General features: G+C 41.2%; 1 protein-coding gene across 4 annotated transcripts in view; it reads right to left on the reverse strand.

Annotated features, from left to right (window-relative positions):
* KPNA6 (karyopherin subunit alpha 6) overlaps window positions 1–24,629 on the reverse strand; it is a 52,407-nt gene that overhangs the window by 6,258 nt on the left and 21,520 nt on the right. For 2 of the 4 annotated variants that reach the window (XM_072827307.1, XM_072827308.1), the window contains exons 2-12: window positions 12,059–12,192; window positions 11,106–11,198; window positions 10,595–10,694; window positions 8,997–9,091; window positions 7,203–7,334; window positions 5,887–5,975; window positions 4,515–4,614; window positions 4,031–4,194; window positions 3,769–3,847; window positions 1,812–1,937; window positions 1,379–1,506 (exon numbers count right to left, since the gene is read on the reverse strand). In XM_072827307.1, coding sequence (XP_072683408.1) covers window positions 1,379–1,506; window positions 1,812–1,937; window positions 3,769–3,847; window positions 4,031–4,194; window positions 4,515–4,614; window positions 5,887–5,975; window positions 7,203–7,334; window positions 8,997–9,091; window positions 10,595–10,694; window positions 11,106–11,198; window positions 12,059–12,192 — 1,240 coding nt within the window. Of the gene's footprint in view, window positions 1–1,378; window positions 1,507–1,811; window positions 1,938–3,768; window positions 3,848–4,030; window positions 4,195–4,514; window positions 4,615–5,886; window positions 5,976–7,202; window positions 7,335–8,996; window positions 9,092–10,594; window positions 10,695–11,105; window positions 11,199–12,058; window positions 12,193–21,117; window positions 21,241–22,443; window positions 22,590–24,629 lie in introns of those variants that run through there. The other 2 variants (XM_072827305.1, XM_072827304.1) reach the window with 2 other exon arrangements.

Raw genomic sequence — 24,629 nt, forward strand, 5'->3', positions numbered from 1 at the left:
GCTCTACAGGCATGACAAAAGAGACCCTCTACAATCAGGTTCTTTTTTTTTTTTTTTTTTTTTTTTTACAATCAGGTTCTTATCCTCCTTTTTAGTGTCACCTCCCATCATTCCCTTCCAAGGACACTACATTCCAGTCAAACATGTAAACATCTCTAGGTTTCTGATTCTTGTACCTTTAAGTTTTTTTTTTTTAATTTTTATTTATTTATGATAGTCACAGAGAGAGAGAGAGAGGCAGAGACATAGGCAGAGGGAGAAGCAGGCTCCATGCACCGGGAGCCCGATGTGGGATTCGATCCCGGGTCTCCAGGATCGCGCTCTGGGCCAAAGGCAGGCGCCAAACCGCTGTGCCACCCAGGGATCCCCAAGTTTTTTTTTTAAGATTTATTTTGGGGAGAGTACAGGGGGAGACAGCATGAGCAGGGGATGGTCAGAGGGAGAAGCAGACTCCCCACTAAGCAGAGAGCTCAATATGGGGCTCAATCCCAGGACCCCTAAGCCAGAGTCAGAGGCTTAACCAACTGAGCCACCTAGGTGCTCAATGCTTTCTCCTGTCCAAAAAGGCTTTTATAACCCTGTATTCTTCAAAGCTTAACTCAATGGCTATCCCTTTTCTCCTAAGGCTTTAAAGATGAAAGTATTCCCCCCCCCCAAAAAAAAGTAAATAAATAAAGATGAAGATATTCCTACTCCTCTTCCTGGGCTACAAACTGAGGGCAAAACACTCATCCAGTTCCCATCACTCCTACTCATGCTGATGATGGAAACTAAAATCAAAGAGCATATACACACATAAAATGGCTTTCTACTTGCTTCTCCCAAGTGTCACTCCCAAAAATCATTTCCCAAAGAAGTTGCTGTGAATGAGCCACAGCATGGTTCTCCTTTATTTGTACGAATAATTGAGAATTACATAGACTTAAATTCTCTGGAGGGTAGAAAGTATAGGAGAAATGGGTGTCTGTGTCCTAGGTTTCTATTCTTTAGGAAGAAGAGATACATGCTCTAGAGGAATCTCTTTCAGATTCCAGTGCCAATCTAGCAGCTTAACAGTTAAACCTGGTGCTGCTGGACTGGGGCAGGCCTGTCCAGAAAAAGCAGTTTATTTTTTATTTATTAATTTTTTAAAAAGATTTTATTTCTTAATTCATGAGAGACAGAGACAGAGAGAGGCAGAGACGCAGGCAGAGAGAGAAGCAGGCTCCCTGTGGGAGCCTGATGTAGGACTCCAGGATCACGTCCTGAGCCAAAGGTAGATACTCAACCGCTGAACCACCCAGGCATCCCGGGAAAAGCCATTTAGCAGTCACCGCAGACCATGAACCAAGAAGGAGAGTATATGTATCACTCAAGACAGTGAAAAACGAAAGGATACCTGATTTGCTCAGGGGTTCCTCCTGATGTGGCATTGGTGATGGCCCAGGCTGCCTCTTTCCTTGTACGGAACTCAGCTTTCTGAAGGATTTCGATCAATACAGGGAAGATATTTGCGTCTATGACAGCCTGAGAGAGGTTGGGGGTGGGGAGTGCACAGAGAAAGTCACTTTAAGAGTAAGCACATCTAGCCCGCAAAATCACCTAAGATTCAGACACCTTCCTCTTCCTGAGGTCCTTTGTTCTTCCCATAGAAGTAAGAGGCTACAGAGGAACCTGACTTCTTACAAACAGTCTTTAATAGCACACGTTGACCCCAATTTCTAAAGGGAAAACAAAATCTTTCTTCTAGAAGCAAAAATCCCACCACCTTTCATGTTCCCATGCCTTTCTACCTGCTCCTGCCCTGCCCCCTTCCTTCCTGCTTGTTCTACCTGTATTTGAGCCCTGTTGCCAGCAGTGATATTTGAAATGGTCCAGCAAGCTTCCTTCCGAATTGACTCCTTGGGGCTGCTCAGCAAGTGGAGGAGGCAAGGGAGGGCTGAACAGTTAAGAATGACCTAGAAAACCAAAGCACAGGGAACAAAAGAAAAATCTTGTAAATAGGACTTAAAATATATGCAGCAAATCCTATATCTGTTAAGAATTAATATCCAGAATATACAAAGAACTCTTCAAACTAAACAACAAAAAATTAACAAAACTAATTTTAAAAATGGTCAAAGCCTTATACAGACATTGCTGCAAAGCAGAAATACAGATGGCCAATAAACATACAAAAATCGGGATCCCTGGGTGGCGCAGCGGTTTAGCGCCTGCCTTTGGCCCAGGGCGCGATCCTGGAGACCCAGGATCGAATCCCACGTCAGGCTCCCAGTGCATGGAGCCTGCTTCTCCCTCTGCCTATGTCTCTGCCTCTCTCTCTCTCTGTGACTATCATAAATAAAAAAAAAAAAAAAAAAAAAAAAAAAACATACAAAAACCCCCGCCAAACATCACTAATCATTAGGGATATGCAAATCAAAACTGCAATAAGGAGGTGCCCGGCTGGCTTAGTTGGTAGAACATCTGACTCTTGATCACAGGATTGAGCCCCATGTTGCATGTGGAGCCTACTTAAGCAAAACAAAACTAAAACAAACTGTAATAAGATACCATTTCAGACTTGTTAGGGTGGCTATTAAGAAAAAAACCCAGATAATACAAGTTTTGGTAAGGATGTGGAAAAACTGGAACCTAGTACATTGCTGGTGGGATGTAAAATGGTGTAGTCACCATACAAAACAGTCCACTAGTGGTCTCTCAAAATCTTAAACATTAAATCAGCATATGATCCATTTCTCAGTGTGTACCTAAAGAACTGAAAGCAGGGACTCAGATACTTGTACACCACTGTTCACCGTACGTAGCCTTATCCGTAATAGCCAAAAGGTGAAAACAACCCAAGTATCTACCAACAGACAAATGGATAAACAGAATGTGACATATGCCTATAATGGACTACTAGTCAACCATTGAAAGGAATGAAGGCATTTCACATGCCTTCATTCACATATGAATGAACCATGAAGACATTATGCTAATTGAAATTAGCTGACACAAAAGAACAACTTATATATAGTTCCACTTATATGAGGGACCTACAGCAATTGACTCCTAAGAGAAAAAAAGCATTGTGATGGCTCCCAGGGACTAAGATACAAGGGAGGAGAAACGAGTTATTTAATGGGCACAGAGAATCAGTTTGGGCTGATGAAACATTGTGGGGATGGGGGGTGATAACAATTAAGCAATAATGTGAATGGACTAAATGCCACTAAAATGACTGATAAAAGCAGTACATTGTTATAAAAATTCATACATACATACAAATTCACACAATGACCTAGGAAATGACTGTGGGTATGAATGAGATCACTCACCTGTTAGAAATTTGTCAAGAATCCCACAGAATTAAGCCAACTATTCACGACCAAAAGAATACTCTGATCTCTAGACTTTGAACAAAGGAACCCTTTCTTACCATGCCCTCCTTGGAGGTCTTATTAACATGAGGTAGTGTCTGTAGGATTCTAAGGGTGAAGGAAGTAAGAGTACGGTTTCCACAACTTTCAGTGTCTCAAGGGGACCATGACTCAAAAACTTAAGAATTAAGTCCCAGATAGTCAGTTTATTCCATTTAGTTTTCCTTCAAAAGCACGCGATGGACAAAGATTTACTTCCAACTTAAAGAAGAAATGAAGGCAACGAAGTTGCCCATGATCATACAGAAAGTGGCGAAGTTTGAATTTTTCACTCAAGCCCATGCTTTGTTTCAGGGACCATGCCACCCCCAACAGGACCAAACCCTTGGTAGGGAAGGCTTTTGTCCACAAACAACTCCCTCCTTACCTGGGTTTGAATGTCATCCCCAGTGACGATGTTACCCACTGCTCTCAGGGCAGGAGAGGCCACTTTGTAATCATTGTGCCTACAGAGGAGGGAGATCTGATCAGCACAGGGCCAGCACATAGTTTTTCAGCCTTGCCAACCACCAAGGCCAGCAGCACTCGCATGGCTCCAGACCTTTGCATAGAGCAGCAGATTGCTTGCTGCATTCTTTAAGTGGGAGGTTGGAGAAGCTTTAGGGAATCTTTCTAACCAGACCACTCACATTAGAAGCTCTACCAATCTTCGGCAGACTCCAGAGTCTATGACTGCCTGGATCTTTTCGTTGGGGCCATCAGACAGGTAAGACAGGGCCCAGCAAGCATCTGCCAGCAAGTCTGAGTCACTGCTGAAGAGTAGGCGAGACAGCACAGGCAAACAAGGGGAGACCTGTTGGAAGCAGAGTGAGAGGGACTCATGAGGGCATGGGGCTAACATCAGCTCTCCCACTAATCCTAACACTGCTGTCCCCTCCTCTACAAGTAATTCTAAGCCCTAGAGATTTCTGCTACATTACCATCAGGACTATCTTTTTCACTTTGCTATCCAAAGCATACAAGATCACCTACTTCACTGACAATTGCCTCTTTCAATTTCCCATGGATTGAAACCCTAAGGGGTTCCCCCCAAAGACTTGAAAGTTCCCTATCAAAATGCTTGCATGTGAAGGAAACTGCTTTCATTCAGAAACTGTTAAGAAACTCTCTCACCTTTGCAAACTCTGGGGGTGGGTTCTTTCCTCTGCAGAGGTTTGATAGAGCCCAGACTGCATTCCGTGTCATTGTCAGTCTTGTGGACTTAGTAAGGAGTCTGAAGGAAACAGCAAAGCCAGACAGATCCTGAGCAATGATGACCTTGGCATGGGGCTGTCACCTATGAACCCCAGGAGCAAATCCAGTAAGACCCCTAAGACTCTGGCAGCCTCACTGTGTTCTTCTACCCACAGACCTAAGTAAACTAAGCTTGTTTGGGCCAAGAGGCCAATCTACACCTTCACAGAGGATTAGAACCAGCTGTGGCTAGTTAGGACCATAGCTTGTAAGGACAAAGAGCAAGCTGGAAGTTGAGTAAGACTGCAAACCTTTTTAAGATAGGGCATATTGTGCTCCTAAATGGCCACAAGTTTTAAACGACGAGTATACTGTTCTCTTTGGAAATCAATGCTGAATATCTAGTATAAGGGCTTTAGCCATGCAGTAAGCAATGACTTTCTGTGAAAGGCCCAAGAAAGAGTTATAGTGGTAGTCTCTGAAGAACAGCTCATCCCTGGGCAGCCCTGGTGGCGCAGCGGTTTAGCGCCCCCTGCAGCCCGGGGTATGATCCTGGAGACCCTGGATCGAGTCCCACATCGGGCTTCCTGCATGGAGCCTGCTACTCCCTCTGCCTGTGTCTCTGCCTCTCTCTCGCTCTCTCTTAATGAATAAATAAATAAATCTTAAAAAAAAAAAAAAAGAACAGCTTATCCCATCTATTGTTTAGATACTCTATTTGAAGGGTATGGGAGGGAGGGATTGGAGAAGGATCCCTATGTCTTTTTTTTTTTTTTTTTTAATGATAGTCACAGAGAGAGAGAGGCAGAGACATAGGCAGAGGGAGAAGCAGGCTCCATGCACCAGGAGCCCGATGTGGGATTCGATCCCGGGTCTCCAGGACCGTGCCCTGGGCCAAAGGCAGGCGCTAAACCACTGCGCCACCCAGGGATCCCCCTATGTCCTTTCATGGTGTCTTTAATCTGTGGTTTACAACAGAGCTCTCCAATGTACCTAGGCATAAAATAACAAATTAATGCATCTGTAGAGAAAGTTGCATTTTTCTATATGGGTTAGTCTTGCCTCTCTCTCCTGGCTCAACAATGAGGCAAGTAAGTATGACCAACATGAGAATCTACTGTGCAATGAAGAAAGGAAACAGAAGCTCCTCCTTGGCACAGACCAGTGGCACAATCTTCTTACTCTCAAAAAGAAATACTTTTAGTGTTTTTTTGCATTTACTTAACATCTTAAGGTAAGCTGCCCCCAAAGGATCTACCACATGGCTGCCTTATAGATGATGCCCCAGGTATAGATGATCATAATTACTCACGTTAACAAAGGATTAAGGATGGAACAGTTCAAGACGTAATCTCGGCAAACGGAGCTGTCTCCAGCTATGTTTCCCAGTGCCCAGACTGCCTGAAAAGGGGATGATGGAACTGTCATGCAGAGACAAATGGCTTCTGTCCATATTTTATACAAGAGTGAGGACACACCAATAACTTAGACAAAAACCATATCGAGGCCTGAGATATCCTGAACAGGATCAGGTCCTCTCTTTGCTGACGTCCTTACTGAGCTTGCTCTATGAAGGTCTTTCCTCGGAGAATTTCTGATTTAGTGGGAAAGACAGGCTGACATCCGTACTGCAGCCAAAGAAGCCAAACCAAGACCTCCCTATGCCTACTTCCCAGAAAAAAGAGAAAGTGAGAAGTTGCATTCCTGCAGCCTCACAGGATCTATCCTATATGTAGTAAGTGAGGAAAAAAAAAAAATCTAGGCGCCACGTTCTACATTCTATCCAATCAGTAAAAATCCACTGGAAGAAATTAAGTTGTCTTAATCACTGTGATATCTAGGTACTGATAAATGGGTACTGTGATGTTTTTGTTTTTTTCCCCCCAATACCACCTCTGATGCCAAATATGTGGAGTTATTTTCTACACCAGCAATCAATTCTCCAACACCATTTGTATGTCCAACAATCCAACTCAATTGTGACACTCTTAGACTTAGTGCAGACCCTACAGGTTAAGGGCTCAGGCCCATGAGACTGTCTCCACTTCAGACACCAGTTGCAAAAAAAACAAAAAACAAACAAACAAAAAAAGACACCAGTTGCAATTCCCAAGTGTTGCCATGCTTCTGACCAACTGGCTATAAATTCAAAAGTTCCCATAATTCCCTTCTTAGGTTCAGTAATTCACTAGAATGATTCACAGAACTCAGGGAAAAACTGCTTACATTTACTAGCTTACTCTAATGGATACAGCTCAGAAGAGCTAAATGGAAGAGATGCATAGGGCAAGGTATGGGGTGAGCAGTCAGGGCGGTATGGAACTTCCATCCCCTCTCTAGGGCACCACACCAATGTGTTCACCAACCCAGAATTTCTCTGCAGGAGGCTGGGATAGAGGCATTGGTAGAGCTGGGAGTTCTGATAACTACTCTCCTCATGTTGAGGTTGCCTAGGGGCCCCACTCAATCATCTCATTAGGTGTGTTCCATCATAAATAATAAAAAACACACTCTTCACTCAGAAAATTCCAAGGTTTTTAGTAGTTTTTAGGAACTGGGTACAAAAACCAAACTTTTTAAAATTATAATATAGGTACCATCAGGAATTAAGCCAAATTTGGGCGTTACCTGTTCCTGTACATCCTCAAAGTCCGAGTTAAGCAGCTCTATAAAAATGGGGACTGCCCCTGCTTCAATGACAATCTTCGTCTGCTGAGAGGTTCCAGAGGCAATGTTCGTTAGAGCCCAGGCAGCTTCAAACTGCAAGTGAGATCAGACCGCTATTCAGAGATCATTCCAGAGTGGCCATGTCTGCAGCTGGTTGAGAGCTGTAAGCCTCTTGCCCCTGACCAAAAAACTAAAATATGAGCCTTTTCCTCTTCCCCCTTATTTTTATCTTAAGTAGCCTCCATATCCAGCATGGAGCCTAATGCAGGGCTTGAACTTACGACTCTGAGATCAAGACCTGAGTTGAGACAGAGTTGGATTCTCAAATGACTGAGCCACCACACAGGAACTACTTCCTCTTACTTTTTAAATAGCAAAAAGCAGGGGCACCTGGCTGGTTTCAGTCAGTGGAGCATGCAATTCTTGATCTTGGGGTTGTGAGTAATCACTACACTTAAGTGATTACTTACAAATAAAAATCTTTATTTAAAAACAAATTTTTAAAAAAAGGGATGCCTGGGATGCTCAGTGGTTAAGCACCTGCCTTTGCCCCAGGGTGTGATCCTGGAGTCCCGGCATCGAGTCCCACATCAGGCTCCCGGCATGGAACCTGCTTCTCCCTTTGCCTGTGTTTCTGCCTCTCTCTCCGTGTGTCTCTCATGAATAAATAAAATATTTAAATAAATAAATAAAATAAAAAGGGACGCCTGGGTGGCTCAGTGGCTGAGCATCTGCCTTCAGCTCAGGGTGTGATCCTAGAGTCTGGGATCGAGTCCCACATCGGGCTCCTTGCAGGGAGCCTGCCTCTATCTCTCCCTCCGTCTCTCATGAATAAATAAAATCTTTAAGAAGAGAAAAAAAAAAGCAAAAAACAGTATGAGCAGTGATGTAACACAATGGGAAGTTGGACGCAGGCTTCAATGGACCTAAGTCTAGTTCTGCACTACTGCAGCACCCGAGCCTTATGGCAAGTTGCTTTATTTCTGAGCTTCAAGTTCTTCATTTCTGAAACCAGGATCAGAGTGACATGCATCTTTCAAAGTCTCTTTCAGCTGAGATTCTGGTAATGTTCTAATGGACTTATTACCTATTTCTGAAAAGAAAGACCCAGAGAGGCTAAATGATTTGCCTCAGGTCACACAGGTAATTTAGAAGCGGACTAGAACCTTTGATTTATATTACGTATTTTTAAGTAAACTCTATGCCCACTGTGGGGCTCAAACTTATGATCCCAAGATCAAGAGTTATATGCTGTGCTGACTGAGCCAGCCAGGTACTCCTAGAACCTTTAATTTATAACTGCATAATTAGCTGTCATATTCTGGTATTTTCCTTTTTTAAAAGAAGACTTATTTATTATTTTGAGAGAGAGAGAGAGAGACAGAGTGCGAGCATGTGAACAAGCATTGTGGGAGCAGAGGAGGAGAGAGAAAGAATCTTAAGCAGACTCTATGCTGAGTTTGGAGCATGACCAGGAGCTCGCTCTCAGGAGCCCGAGATCACAACCTGAGCTGACACCAAGAATCAGATGCTTAGCTGACAGAGCTACTCAGGTGCCCCTCTCGTATCTTTCCTTTGAGATTGTTGTAGGAAGAGATTTTTTGGTTCTCTTATTTGAGGCCAAGACCTCTGAGGCATCTCTTAAATACTTCCTCATATCACTTGTCTATTTCCTGAGACATGTGTCTATAGAAACACCCCACAATTTCTTGGGAAAAGGGCTTTCATCTGGTATCCCTCTACACCAGGCCTCACCTGTAATGTACAATTCTCATTCCTCTTCAGAAACTCGACAAATCGATCCACAACTCCTGGAGTGTTGATAACTTCATCTATTGGAGGACTAGGCTCTGGAAGAGGGAGAAAGGAAAGGAAAAGTCAGGAGAAGTTTTGGCTGGTGCATTCCTAAGTAGTCCTGACCATTCCTTTTTTTTTTCTTAAAGATTTTATTTATTTATTCGTGGAAGACAGGGGCAGGGGGCACGGGCAGAGACACAGGCAGAGGGAGAAGCAGGCTCCCTGTAAGGAGCCTGACATGGGACTCGATCCTGGGTCTCCAGGATCACACCCTGGGCTGAAGGTGGAGCTAAACTGCTGAGCCACCCAGGCTGTCCTGTCCTGACCATCCTTTTTTTTTTTTTTTTTTTTAAAGACTTTATTTATTCATGAGACACACACACACACACAGAGAGAGAGAGAGAGAGAGGGAGAGAGAGAGAGAGGCAGAGAAACAGGCAGAGGGAGAAGCAGGCTCCATGCAGGGAGCCGGATGTGGGACTTGATCCCAGGACTCTAGGATCACACCCTGGGCCAAAGGCAGGGATCCCCTGTCCTGACCATTCTTTTTTTTTGTCCTGACCATTCTCTTTTATTTATTTATTTATTTATTTATTCATGATAGTCACAGAGAGAGAGAGGCAGAGACACAGGCAGAGGGAGAAGCAGGCTCCATGCAGGGAGCCCGATGTGGGATTCGATCCTGGGTCTCCAGGATCACGCCCTGGGCCAAAGGCAGGCGCCAAACCGCTGCGCCACCCAGGGATCCCTGTCCTGACCATTCTTAACAACATTCCCAACCTTCTTTTTGGTGAGGTAGCTTTCATATTAGTCACCTTTGAAATGCGTGATATAGTTGGGATGCTAAAGAGAAAATCAATCCTAAATTAAGTATACTCACCTTTGGCTTCCTGAAACTTAATTCCTGAAGTAAGGAATTAAGGAAGAGAAGAAAGTCCAATAAATGAGGAACCCTTATCTAAATATTTCCCTTCTATTTTTCTTTTTCTTTCATTTATTTAAATATTTCCCTTCTAAAAAGAACACTCGTTTCTTGGGAGGACTGCCTCATATCCTGAGACAAGAAGCATTTCTATCATACATCAAATTTTTACTGAGTATAAACTATGTGCCACACACAGTCCTAGGTAAAGATACAACAATGAACAAAAACAAAAGTCTCTGCCCTCAGAAAGCTTATGTCCTAATGAGGAGAGCCATTCTATTATGTTAATAAGTGTAACTGGAAATAAAGAAGAAGAGGTAGGACAGGGTAAGGTTAAAAATGCCAAGAGTGAAGGGGACCTGCAATTTTAGATAGGGCATCAGGGAAGGCTTATGAAGAACCCAGAATATGATCATATAAGGGAGATGTTGTCACACATATATCAGCAACCAGAGGATATCAGACAGAGGGAACAGCCAATGCAAAGGTAAGAATGTACCTGGTTTGATCAAGGAACACCAAAGCAGTATAGCTGGAGCAGAACTAGTGAAGGCGAGTAATAGATCAGGTCAGTGAGAAGAAACAAGGTTAAATCATGTAGGTCTTCCCTGGGGAGGACCAGGCTTTGTACCTTTGGAGAGCAGTTTCCGGAATTTCTGTGTGGTTGCTAACTGCAGGTCAGAATCATCAGAAAAGAGCATCTCCACCATCTCTCGTGTGATCACACTCTCCTAAAACGTAAGACAGATTTAAGACTTTGCAAACCAATGCCAGAGCTAGATATGAGTACACACGTCTGCTTGGCATCCTGTGTTCTAAAGACTTGAGGACAAGAGGATGGCATAACAGAGTAAGGTCAGGAGAAGGTTTTGTTTAATCCATGGCTGCTTTAAATTGGGACATTTGGATGATTCCTAATCTGAGGCAAATGATGGCTTCCCTTAAGTGTTTCCTCAGGTGTCTCCATCAAAGATGAAACCCTATTGATTCCTTATGCTAACCAGCTACAAAAGGACCCATGAAAGAAAGAGCTTATTAGCATGGTTGTTAGCAAAACCACTAGAGGATGTGAACTGCCCAATTTCTGTTCTATAGACACTGGTGCTTCCCAGGGCTGCCTAAAGCACATGCAAAGGCCTTACCCCAGTGGTAGAGCTCACATAGGAGTCCATGAGGAGACTGTCAAACATAGCAGCTTCTTCATTAATCAGCTCCACATTTCTCCGTTTAAAAAGCTGGAAAAAAAAAAAAAAAGACATAGTGGTGAAACTACTTACTGTAATAAAGAAAACAAAGAATGATCCAATGTTAAATTATTGCAATAACTGTCAAGGAAATGCTAGCATAGCTGAGAAAATGCCAAGTTTACTGTATTGACAGGGAAAGATATTCAAAGGCTTTATTATATCTAATTGTTCACGTTTTTTAAGAGAACTTTTTTTTTAAGTAAGCTCTGTGCCCAATGTGGGGCCTTCAATTCATGACCCTGAGATTAAGAGTCACATGCTCTACTAAGCCAGCTAGATGGCCCTAAGAGAACATTTAAAGATTTCTGTGCCTTTTGTATAAAAGTTGATGGGTAAAAAAGGCTTTGAAAAAGTAGTAAAGCAAGAAGATGGGCAAAAGCAGGTTAGGTGGCTGCATCTAGACCTGGGCAAGGCATCAGTCTGGTGGTTTGTGGCAGAGCACAGATGATGAGGCATTAATAAAATCTTAGTCCTAGGGAGACTTACAAAGAGTGGACTGAAGACAGTCAGCATAGCTGATGAACCAGCCAGGCCTAATACTGACTACAGGGGTGAGGAAAAGATAAGACAACAAAGGGCTAGACCTAGAAAGTTATATACTGAAGACATAAATGATGTCTAAGTTCTTTTTTTTCTAAATTTTTAATTTTTTTTTTTGAAAGACAGCATGGTAGGGAGGCACAGAGGGAGAGAAACTTAAGCAGGCTTCATGCCCACACGGAGTCCAAAGGGGAGATTATCTCATGACACTGAGATCATGACCTGAGCCAAAATCAAGAGTCAGATGGCTTAACCAACTGAGCATTGTTTCCCTAACAGTATGTTTGAGCATACTCAGGTTAACCTACTTGTTGCTCCCGTTTCTGCTTCCGGAGCTGAATGCCCTCTTCCTCTCTTCTTCGTCTCATTTCCTCAGGGTTCAGGGCATTGTTCTTATAGCTCTTCATTCGATAATTGTCTTTCCCTGGGCTCGCCATGGTCTCTAGAAAAAGATAAAAAATACAAAAGCTCTTTAGAGGATGCCCCACTGCAACTCCAACCAAAACGAAACTGCTATCCTAAATTTCAAGCATTTTGAGTAAAACGTCTGCCCAGTATCAAGGTCTGAAAATCAGTTTGTCAATTTTTCTTTCAAGTAAAAATAGTGTCAATTAAAAAAGAATCCAGTACAGTTTACATACAGTAAACTTTGTGTTAGTATTAGCTGTATTAGTTTCAGGCATAAAATACAGAGGTTCAACAACTGTATACATTACTCAGTGCTAATCAAGGTAAGTGTGCTCTAAATCCCTATCACCTATTTCATCTGTCCTACCACCTGCCTCCCCTCTGGTAACCAGTTTATTCTCTGGAGTTGAGTCTATTTTTTTGGTTTGTCTTCTTTTTCATTAAAAAAAAAAAAAAAAAGTGTCAAAAAAAAAGGGTGTCAATTTAAAAAGTGTGTTTTTTTTTTTTTTTAAGATTTATTTATTTATTCAGAGAGAGAGAGAGAGAGAGGCAGACACAGGCAGAGGAAGAAGCAGGCTCCATGCAGGAAGCCCGATATGGGACTGGATCCCAGGTCTCCAGGATCACACCCCGGGCTGCAGGCGGTGCTAAACCACTGCGCCACCAGGGCTGCCCTAAAAAGTGTATACTTTACTTAGTAACTTAATTACTGACAAGGTGATTTTCCTACAGACACATTTTCAAAGGTTGGATTTCTTTTTTTTTTTTTTTTTTTAGTTTTATTTGTTTGTTCATGAGAGATGCAGAGAGGCAAAGACATAGGCAGAGGGCGAAGCAAGCTCCCTGTGGGGAGCCTGATGCAGGACTTGATCCCAGAACCCTGGGATCATGACCTGAGCCAAAGGCAGATGCTCAACCACTGAGCTACGCAGGTGCCCTGAATTTGTTGTTTCATCAAGAACATTCTTGGAGCCCGATGCAGGGCTCAATGCCAGGACCCTGGGATCATGATCTGAGCCGAAGGCAGACACTTAACTGATGGAGCCACCCAGGCCCCCCAATTAAGGACATTTTTTAAAAAAGATTTATTTATTCATGAGAGACACATAGAGAGAGGCAGAGACACAGGCAGAGGGAGAAGCAGGCTCCATGCACCGGGAGCCCGATGTGGGATTCGATCCCGGGTCTCCAGGATCGCGCCCTGGGCCAAAGGCAGGCGCTAAACTGCTGCGCCACCCAGGGTTCCCTTTCTGTAAGTTTTAAATCATAACTATTGAATATTATATCCAATCCTTTTCTGCATCTATTGAGATATGCAGTTTTTCTTTTTCTTTTTTTTTTTAAGATTTATTTATTCATGAGACACACAGAGAGAGAGAGAGAGGCAGAGACACAGGCAGAGAGAGAAGCAGGTTCCATGCGGGACTTGATCCGGGCACCCTAGGATCACTCCCTGGGCTGAAGGCAGACACTCAACCACTGAGCCACCCACGCGGTCCCTAGTTTTTCTTTTTTAAGAAGCATAATTGAACTATAGATTTTCTAATATAAAATTACACATGAAATCCAGTAATAAGCTCCACTTGGTCAGGATGATTAGAGTTTTTAATACACTGGTTATGTTTTAATATTATTTAGAATTAAGTGACATAAAAAAGTATAGGACTTTCTCCTATTTTTCTTCTTTGGTGTTATCAAAAGAAATGTTCTTCAGGAGCCTAAGTGGCTCAACTGGTTAAGTGTCAGCTTGGTTCTGCACAGGTCATGATCCATAGGTCTTGGGAATGAACCCCCTAGTTCTCTGGGTTGGCTCAGCTTGCCAAGGGAGTCTGCTCTTCCTTTGTCCCTCTCCCCACTCTCACTCTCTCTCAAATAAACCTTAAAAAAAATTCCTTCTTGTTTTCTGAATGTATAAGAGTAAATAACTTATTGAATGGACAGAACTCTGTATATTGCTTTCATACCATGATAAAGTTGAAAACTTATTAAGTTGAACCATAGTGAGTTGGGGTGGGTATATAAATACATATTTGCTTTTTTGTCTTTGTATATATCCAATTTATGTTTAGTGCCTCATGTGTGCTTGAAAAGAATCTGTATTCTTTAATAATTGTTCATGGCCTTCTCTATACCATGTATCTATTAAATCAGGTTGTTATCCATGTTGTTCAATTCTTCCATTAATTTACAAATTTTTTTCTCGTTTTCTTGACTTTTCAACACTGAATGTATCCATTTCACCTGTAGTTTTATTTTGCTGTATGTATTTTAAGACAATTGTATTAGAGGTACATACATTTAGAAACAGTCCTGTCTTCCTGGTTTATTCAAGTGTTTTTTTCCCCCCGAATTGTGAACAGCCTAATTATTCCTTAACAATGTGTTTTGTCTTACTTTGTTACACATTAACATAGCTTCCATTCTGATCATGATGGAATAACAGAGATTGGATTAACCATTCTGCTACAAACGGTTTCAGATATTGGACATGAGGTGGTGAAAACCTGTGATCCCCAAGAGTGGGAGCCCTACTTATCTCCTTGGCTTTCTGTCTCAAAGCACATTATATGCTTCGCTGAGCAGGGAGAGGGCTCAAGGAGATTGAGACAGCTGGAAATTGTGAGGCAGAATTCCAGAGAAGAGTGAGATACACAGAAAAAAGGCTCAGGAAATCTGCCTGGGGTTCCCTTAAATCTGTGCTGCTAAAGATATACATGTGTCAGGCAAAGCAGACCTCACACAGGCTGGAAGGCAACTGATGAATCAGTGGAGATTCCTTACTGATCACTCAGTAAGGAGTGAAGACCCTAAAAGGGCTATGTTTTAATGTTCACATTAAAATACCCCCAGAAAAGACTACTAACCAGAGTTTAAAAGCAAGACTTAAACTAATCAATCAAGAATGTAACAACTGCCTATAAAGCTCTACATACTTAAAAAAATCCAATTAAAAACGTACAGATACGCCAACAAGCAGGAAAACGTGACCTGCAGTCAGATGAAAAATCAATTAATAGATAGACTTGAAAATGATGCCGCAGTGCAAGTGTTATCAAATGCCCTAATATATCTGCAGCTGGAGTCACAGGAGAAAAAGTAGGATGGAAGAGGAAAGGAGACAGAAAAAAACTTAAGAAACAAAGACTGAAAAATTTCCAAAGTTGATCCCATAAAACCTCCAAAAATCATGATAAACCTTAAGTATGATAAAAACAAAGAAAATCAAAGGCTCATGGTGATGCAGTCAGCTAAGTGTCCCAGACTCCTGGTTTCAGCTCAGGTGGTGATTCCAGGCTCGTGAGACTGAGCCCTATATGGGGCTCAGACTCAGCATAGTCTGCTTAGATTCTCTCTCCCTCTTCCTCTGCCTTCCCCTGTCACTTGCACACAAGCTCACTCACGCACTCTCTCAAATAAATAAATAAATAAGTCAGTCTTTAAAAGACAAAACAAGGAAAATAACAATGAGGCATATCATAGTGAAATTCCTGAAAAAGTGATAAAGAAAATCTGAAAATTAGCTAGACTGACTCATTACACACAGAAGACCAAAGTAAGAATGATGTGACTTCTTGCCAGAAACTATACAAGTCAGAAGATAATGAAATACCATCTTTAGTATACTGAAGGAAACCTGTCAAACCGGAATTCTATACTCAATGAAAATACTTTCAAAAATGAAAGTGAAATACAAATCAACCTCTTCAAACAAAAGCTGAGATTTTGTCTCTAGCAGACATGTACTAAAGAAATACTACTGTTCAAAACAAAAACTACAGTTAAGTAGAAGGAAAATGATACCAGATGTTAACTCAGATCCTCACAAAAGGAAGGATACTAGAAATGGTAAACATATAAGTACATATAAAGTAACTTTTTCCCATTTAAAACATTTCTTTAAAGTTTACAAGCCAATAATGGACATAAAATGCAATTATAAAAAAAAACAAACCAAGAACACATGACAAATAGAAAACAAACTGATTTCTAGAGTTACAATATTCTAATATTCAAATTTCCAGTTTTTAATTAAAAAAAAAATCACAAGGCATATAAAGTAACAGGGAAATACGGCCCATTCAAAAGGACAAAGTAAATTGACAGAAAGTATCCCTGCAAAAACCCAGATAATGGACATGTTAGACTTTCAAGGAATGGTCTTAAATACATTTAAAGAGCTAAAAATAATTTTTAAAATGTTTTTAAAAAGAGACACCTAAAGGAAATCAGGAAAACAATGCATGAACAAAATGAGAATATCAAACAGAAAAAGAACCAGTAAGTTCTGGAGTGGAGAGGTCCCTGCCTGGATCAGTTGGGAGAGGAATATGCTAACTATTAATTTTGGGGTTTTGAGTTTGAGCTTCATGCTGGATGTAGAGATTCCTTAAACTAAAGAAAAGGGCAGGGGGTGGGGGGCAGCCTGGGTGGCTCAGTGGTTTAGCGCCGCGGCCTTCAGCCCAGAGTGTGATCCTGGAGACCCGGGATTGAGTCCCATATCAGGTTCCCTACATGGAACCTGCTTCTCCCTCTGCCTGTGTCTCTGCCTCTCTTTCTCTCTCTCTCTCTCTCTGTGTCTCTCTCATGGATGAATAAATAAAATCTTAAAAACAAAAACAAGGGAGAAATTAAGACATTTCTACATAAACAAAAGCTGAAGAAGCAGGTCACCACTAGACCTGCTAGACAAGAAATGCTAAAGGGAGTCCCTCAAACTGAAAATGAAACAAAAAGACACTCCACAGTAACTTGAAGCCAGTAGAGGTAACTGCATGGGTAAATATAAAAATCAGTATTATTGTATTTTTTTTTAAGTATTTTATTTATTCATGAGAGAGACACACACACAGAGACAGACAGACAGAGGCAGAGCCACCCAGGCATCCCTGTATTTTTGGTTTGTAACTCACTTATTTCCTACATGATTTATAGGACAAATGTACAATTATAAATCTGTGTTACCGGGCATACAAGTAAAGATGTAATCTGTGACAGCAACATCATAAAGGGAATTGGACCTGTACAGAAATACTTTTTGAAGTTAAGCTGGTACCAATTCAAACTAGACTGCTATAAATTTAGAATGGTAAATGTAATCCCCATGGTAACCACAATATCTAAAAAAAAAAATACAAAATAGAAATTAAAAATATACACAAAAGGAAATGAGAAGAGAATCAAAACAATTCACTACCAAAAAAAAAAAAAAAATCAACTAAACACAGAAGGCAGTAATGGAGGAAGAGCAGGAGAAAAAGGTGTAAGACAAGAAAAACAGAGTAAAATGCCAGAAGTTCTTCCTTGTCAGTAATGTATTACATGTAAACAGATTAAGCTCTCTAGTCACTATAGGTTGTCTGCAAAGACTTACTGCATATACAAAGACATGGACAAGTTGAAAGTAAATGGATGGAAAAAGATATTTCATCCATATGGTAGCCAAAAGAGAACTAGGTTAGCTATACTAATAACAGACAAAAAAAACCCTTACAGTCAAAAATTGTTACAAGAGATAAAGAAGGGGGCAGCCCAGGTGGCTCAGCGGTTTAGCACAGCCTTCAGCCCAGTATGTGATCCTGGGGACCTGGGATCGAGTCCCACGTTGGGCTCCCTGCATGGAGCCTGCTCCTCCCTCTGCCTTGTTTCTCTGCCTCTCTGTGTGTGTGTGTCTCTCATGAATGAATGAATGAATGAATGAATGAGTAAATAAATAAATAAAATCTTTTTAAAACAGAGAGATAAAGAATGACATTATATACTTCTAGAAGGGTCAATTCATCAAGAAGATATGGCAATTATAAAATATATGTATCGGGGTGCCTGGGCAGTTCAGTTGGTTAAGCAGCCAACTCTTGGTTTTAGTTAGGGTCATGATCTCAGGTCTTGAGATCAAGCCCAGCACGGAGTTGGCTTCAGATTCTCTCCATCTTCCTTTGCCCCTCCCTTGGCTTGTGCTCTCTCAAATAAATTTAAAAATCTTAAAACAAACAAACAAACAAACAAACAAACAAAAAACAGAACACTACATAGATGATTAATAAAGAAAAAGAGGACTTCAACAACATTATGAATCAGTTAGACCTAAAAAGACCTATAGAACACTCCACCCAACAACAGAATATACCTTTCTCAGGTATACATGGAATGCTCTCTCCAGGACAGACCATGTAGGCCACAGAGTCTCAATGAATTCTAAAAGATCAAAATCCAAGTATCTTTGACCATATGCAATGAAACAAGAAATTCACAAATATGTGGAACCTAACAACATACTCTTACTTTTAAAAAATATTTTATTTATTTTATTCATGAGAAACACAGAGAGAGGCAGAGACACAGGCAGAGGGAGAAGCAGGCTCTCTATAGGGTGCCTGATGTGGGCCTCAATCCCTGGAACCTGGGATCATGACCTGAGCCAAAGGCAGACACTCAACTGCTAAGCCATCCAGGCGTCCTCATACTCTTAATAGATGGAGGACTCATACTTCTTGAGTTTAAAATATTTTTTTTTCAATTTTTATTTATTTATGATAGTCACAGAGAGAGAGAGAGAGAGAGGCAGAGATATAGGCCGAGGGAGAAGCAGGCTCCATGCACCGGGAGCCCGATGTGGGATTCGATCCCGGGTCTCCAGGATCGCGCCCTGGGCCAAAGGCAGGCGCCAAACCGCTGCGCCACCCAGGGATCCCCACTTCTTGAGTTTAGAACTTACTACAAAGCTATAGTAATCAGAATAGCGTAGTACTGGCATAAGGATGTTTACATATCAATGGAATAAAATTCAGAGTGTAGAAATAAATTCACACATCTATGGTGAGCCAAATTTTAATAAAGGTGTCATGTTCATTCAATGGAGTAAGAATAGTCTCTTCAAAACAGTGTGGGGGAAAAAAAACAAAAATAAAAACAAAGAAAAACAAAACAAAACATAGTGTGGGGACAACTAGATTTCCAGATGATGGACCCCTAGCTTACACCATGTACAAAAATTAACTCAAAATGGATCAACAACCTAAATGCAAGCCAAGACCATAAAATGCTTAGAATAATACACCGAGAAAGTTTTTTATGACTTTTCATTTGGCAATGGATTCTTTTACCTATGACATCAAAAGCAGAAGCAATAAAAGATATTAACAGAAAGTGAAAAGAAAACTTGTAGCATGAGAAAAACTGTTTCCAAATCATGTTTGATAAGGATTTAATATCAAGAATATATAAAGAATTTCCCCTCCTCCCATTCATGCTCTCTCTCCCTCACACTCTCTCTCAAATAAAATATCTAAAAAAAAAATTTCCACAACCCAACAAAAAGACAGACAACCCAATTTAAAAATGGGCAAATGGGGATCCCTGGGTGGCGCAGCGGTTTGGCGCCTGCCTTTGGCCCAGGGCGTGATCCTGGAGACCCGGGATCGAATCCCACGTCGGGCTCCCGGTGCATGGAGCCTGCTTCTCCCTCTGCCTGTGTCTCTGCCTCTCTCTCTCTCTGTGTGACTATCATAAATAAATAAAAATTTAAAAAAAATAAATAAATAAATAAATAAATAAAAAAAAAATAAAAATGGGCAAATGATTTGTGCACTGCTCACTAAAGAAGATATGTAAATGCCAATATGCACATGAAAAGATGCTCAACAGGGGCGCCTGGGTGGCTCAGTCAGTTAAGTAACCAGCTCTTGATTTGGGCTTAGGTCATGATCAGGGTCTGTGGCTCCACAGTTCAGCAAGGAGTCTGCTTGGATTCTCTCTCTCCCTCTACCCCCCCCCCCCGCTTATATTCTCTCTAATAAATAAATAAAATATTAAAAAAAAGATGCTCAACATAATTAACCTTAAGGGAAATGCAAATCAAAACTACAATGAGATATGATTTCATATCTACTAGAACGACCACAATAAAAACAGAAAAAATACCAAGTGTTCTCAGGAATGTGGAGAAATGGGTATCTAGTGCATTGCTGGTGGGAATGTAAATTCATGACTTTGGTATATTTAAAAAAGAACTGAAAACAAGACTCAGATACTATATGCCAATATTCAATGTGGTATTATTCACAATAGTCATAAGTTGAATGGATAAACAAAATGGAGCATATACATACAATGGATTATTATTCAGTCATAAAAAGGAATGAAGGTCTGACACATAGATGAACCCTGAAGACAGCATTATAAGTGAAATAAGCTAGACACAAAAGGACAAGTGTATGACTCCACATTTATGAGGTACCTAGAGTAATCAAACTCAGAGACAGAAAGTAGATTAAAGGTTATCAGGTGCTACAGGGAGGAAAAAATAGAGAGTTATTGCTTAATGGGTACACAGTTTCTGTTTGGGGTGATGAAAGTTGGGAAATGGATAGTGGTGGTGGTTGCACAACAATGTAATATAATAAATGCTACTTAACTAGGCATTTAAAAATGGTGAATTCTGATATATTTACCATACAAAAATTTTATTATTATTATTTTTAAAGATTTTATTTACTTATTCATGACAGACACACACACACACACACACAGAGGCAGAGACACAACACAGGCAGAGGGAGAAGCAGGCTCTATGCCGGAAGCCTGACGTGGGACTCAATCCCAGGTCTCCAGGATCATACCCCAGGCTGAAGGCGGCGCCAAACCGCTGGGCCACCGGGGCTGCCCCTCACAAAAATTTAAATTGCAGCACACTTCCTCCAATTAAATCTGACAAAGAATCCCTGTTCTAAATCTTTTTTTTTTTTTTTTTAAGATTCTGTATTTGTCTCTTTACATTCCTTCATTTCAGGGCCAATTATGTTAACCGTATTTTCTTATTTTTGTGTTCTTGATGTTTTTCCATTTCAAGCTTTACAGACCCAGGGAGAGACTGCCCCTCCCATGGCTGGTAATTCCTAAAGGGAACAACTTGTCCAACAGAATGCAAACTAACTAGTCCAAGGTCACATCTCCTCTATCTTACCTGTACACCCCAAAAAGCAATATTCCTCCATTTTAATTCATCCCTTGGTCAGGTAGTAGTAGGCAAGTAGAGACCACTCCTGTAGGCCAAAGCCCTATGGATTCATTCAAACTAGCCAATCCTAAACTGTTTATACTCTGCCCTGCCTTCATGGTTTCCCTCAGAAACTTTAGTAAAGGCTCTGGCCTAAATTGGCTTGCCCTTCCCCTTCTGCCTGGTGCTTTCTTCTGTGACCCGATACGCATGCAGTGGTTCTCTGATCTGTGAACCTAACAGACTTCTTTTACACCTCATTCCTGTCCCTTCCTGTGGCCAGAATGACTTTATCATAGCTTACCCCATACTGACATTTGAAAAACAATCTCAATATGTAAAAAACTGGTAAAAGTGAAACTGATTGGGGCATCTGGGTGGCTCAATGGATTAAATGGCCCACTCCTGATTACGGCTCAGGTCATGACCTCAGAGTTGTAATTGAACTCTGTATTGGGTATGGAGCCTGCTTGAGATTTTCTCCCTCTCCCTCCCACTCTCTCCCCCTTGAAAAGAAAAAAAAAAAAAAAAAGTGAGGCTGATTATGTTAACCCACAAGTAAGTAAGGCTTCCTCTAGAGGTATTTCCTAATTCTCTAAATTATTTTTTCTCTTTTTTTTAAAGTAAGCTCTCAGCTTACATGAGAACCCAACGTAGGGCTTGAATTCATGACCCTGAGATCAAGAGTCGGACAACTAACTGTCTGAGCCACCCAGGTGCCCCCCACTCTCTAAGTTGCTAACTGGAAACAGTTACTAAAAGTATTGCTAAAGGGGTGAAAAATAAGTTTTACAGGCAAACAGAACAAGTAATTCTAAGAGTACCCCCTTTCTGAAGTAGTTGGGGTGAGTGTAATGGGGAGTTTTTAAAAAGAAATCTCAAGATTTGGGCTGGTTCTTCAACCACGAAGTCATGTTGGGGGTAGAAATACAATAAGGACATAAATGGGAGAGGGGCAGGGAAGAGTCTTAAGAGAATCTGAGTGAAAGAAAACCGAAAATGGAAGCTGAAAAAAGTGCTGAATTCTGGAGGTAGAGAAACTGAGGAAATGAAATTTCAGAGAGGGTGCCTCTATCATTCTGAAAAGTAGCTTGGCAAACCAATCACAGCAGGTCTTAGAATGTAGGAGACACAACTATGTGGTGAAGCCCAAGTGAATTTATTATATAAAAAAAAATTGTAGGGGACTGCAGTGGCCTCCCTTTGGGGTTCCTGATTACCCCTGTGCCTGGAGACTAAGAGGCACAGGACAGATTTCTAAAGGCAGCACTGTGGATTGCTGTCCCCCATTACCTGACACATGGTTTTTCATGACTCTGAGCCTGGGCTCTCCCAGGGGGCGGTCTCCTCCTTCAAGCAGAGCTGACAGCAAAGCTGGAAGGAGAACCTGGCTGTGCTTCTTTAGTCACCATGGTGACAAGAAACTATTGCAAATATTTGCTTATGACTTCACTGGAGAAGCCAGGCAGGGGAGGTTAGATTGGAAGAAGGAACGACCACAGAAGCACATCTGGAATCAGCAACCAAAGGAATGTTGGACTCTCATTGAGAAACCACTGGCAAACTTGCTATTTTCATTATGCACTCCCTTACTTGCTAGGGCTGGATCAAGAAATCTAGGATACAAATATACCTTTTCTAGCATCTGTCTTATTCTTTCTTTTTTTCCTAATATCTGTCTTAGCCTTTGGGTTTTCTTAGTCAAGGAACTCTCTCAAAATGAAGAGGTCCTAGAAGTTATACCTCTCATTTCTAGAAAATAAATGGCTAATGTTGCCATGCACTCTCTAAACTTGCAAGGATCACCAATAATAATACAAAATAAGCATGGACCTTGTTATGGTCTGAACTGTGCCCTGCTTTCAACTCCTATGTTGAAGGCCTGGCCCCCAGTCCCTACAAATATGACTATGTGGAGATGCGGTCTTTAGAGAGGTGAGGATACTGGGGTGAGGCCCTAATCCAATATGACTAGTATCCTTATAAAGAGGAGAAAATTAAGACATAGATGCAGAGAGAGAATACCATGTAAACATGAAGACAGCTATTGATAAAGCAAAGAGAGAAAAGTCTCACAAAAAGCCAACCCTGCTGATATTTGATCTTGGAATTCTAGCGTCCAAAACTGTGGGAAAATATATTCTTGTTGTTTAAGCCAGACAGGTTGTGGTACTTTATTATGGCAGCCCTAGCAAATTACTGTAAGCCCTAACTGATAAAGAATCTGAGTCTCAAGTCACATATGGAGTAGCAATAGATTACTGCAACATTCCATTTAATCACTGATATGTTTAAAATTTTGCACATGTTTTCAGAAAAAGGCATACTACACATAGCTGTCCTGTGTATGGGATGGGAAGAATACTACTACACCTTCAAGCTCACATCGTGTACACCTGCTGACTTCTAGGGCTTTCCAAATCAAAGACTTATGTTCATGGTCTGTACTTCAAAAAGCTACCAAGCAATCATTGATTGAAGGCATCTGCCTGGAATAACCCAGAAGAGCTATATTTAGGAAATAAGGGAACTAGCATTATTTTCTAGGCAATGGCCTGACAATCTTCAAAGAAGATGCGACCTGGAACACTATGAAGCAATCACTCTTTACAAATGATTTCCCTTGTCCTGGTGCTAAGTTGAGTGGGTGCTCCTCAGCAGAAGGAGGCTTTCTAAAGAAATGTTATTGTAGCTGCCCCGGTACTCAGAATGAGCTAAGGCTTTAAATCACACAGACTGTTTGACATATGCTACAGTTAGAAGCTTTACAACTCTTTGTGATGTGTTAAAGTTTTCATAATGGCACTGGGAAGAGAGATAAAAGAAATAAATAGTTACTCCCCAGTTTAAAGCCTCTTCCTTCAGGAAAGCAAGATTTCTCCCAGGTTGAAGTGACTTTTTTTCAGTTGGCCTTTCATAACGTTCACTAGAAATTCTCTAGTAAATATGTATCAACATACAATTCCTATGATAAAACCCTATGGTCATATGCCTGCTACTGAAAAGGAATAAGGGAGGGCAGCCCCGGTGGCTCAGCAGTTAGTGTCACCTTCAGCCCAGGGCATGATCCTGGAGACCTGGGATCGAGTCTCATGTCAGGCTACCTACATGGAACCTGTTTCTCCCTCTGCCTGTGTCTCTGCCTCTCTCTCTCTCTCTCTATGTCTCTCATAAATAAAATTAAAAATAAAAAAAAGGACTAAGGGGGTACCAGGAAAAAGAATCCATAAACCTTAGCAGGCTAGTAACATTTAATAATGTGCCAAGCTCTTTGTTGATATAATCTCTAATCTTCAAAACAATCCTGAGAATCTATTTTACAGATGAGAAAAATGAGACTCAGAGGGCAAGTGAACAAGTCAGGAAGCTAATACATCAACCCTGACCTAGTTGGTCCCAAACTCCAGGTTCTTTTTTTTTTTTTTTCTTTTAAAGATTTTATTTATTTATTCATAGACACAGAGAGGCAGAGACAGAGG

Source organism: Canis lupus, chromosome 5 (assembly GCF_048164855.1).
Source record: "Canis lupus baileyi chromosome 5, mCanLup2.hap1, whole genome shotgun sequence".
NCBI lineage: Eukaryota > Metazoa > Chordata > Mammalia > Carnivora > Canidae > Canis > Canis lupus.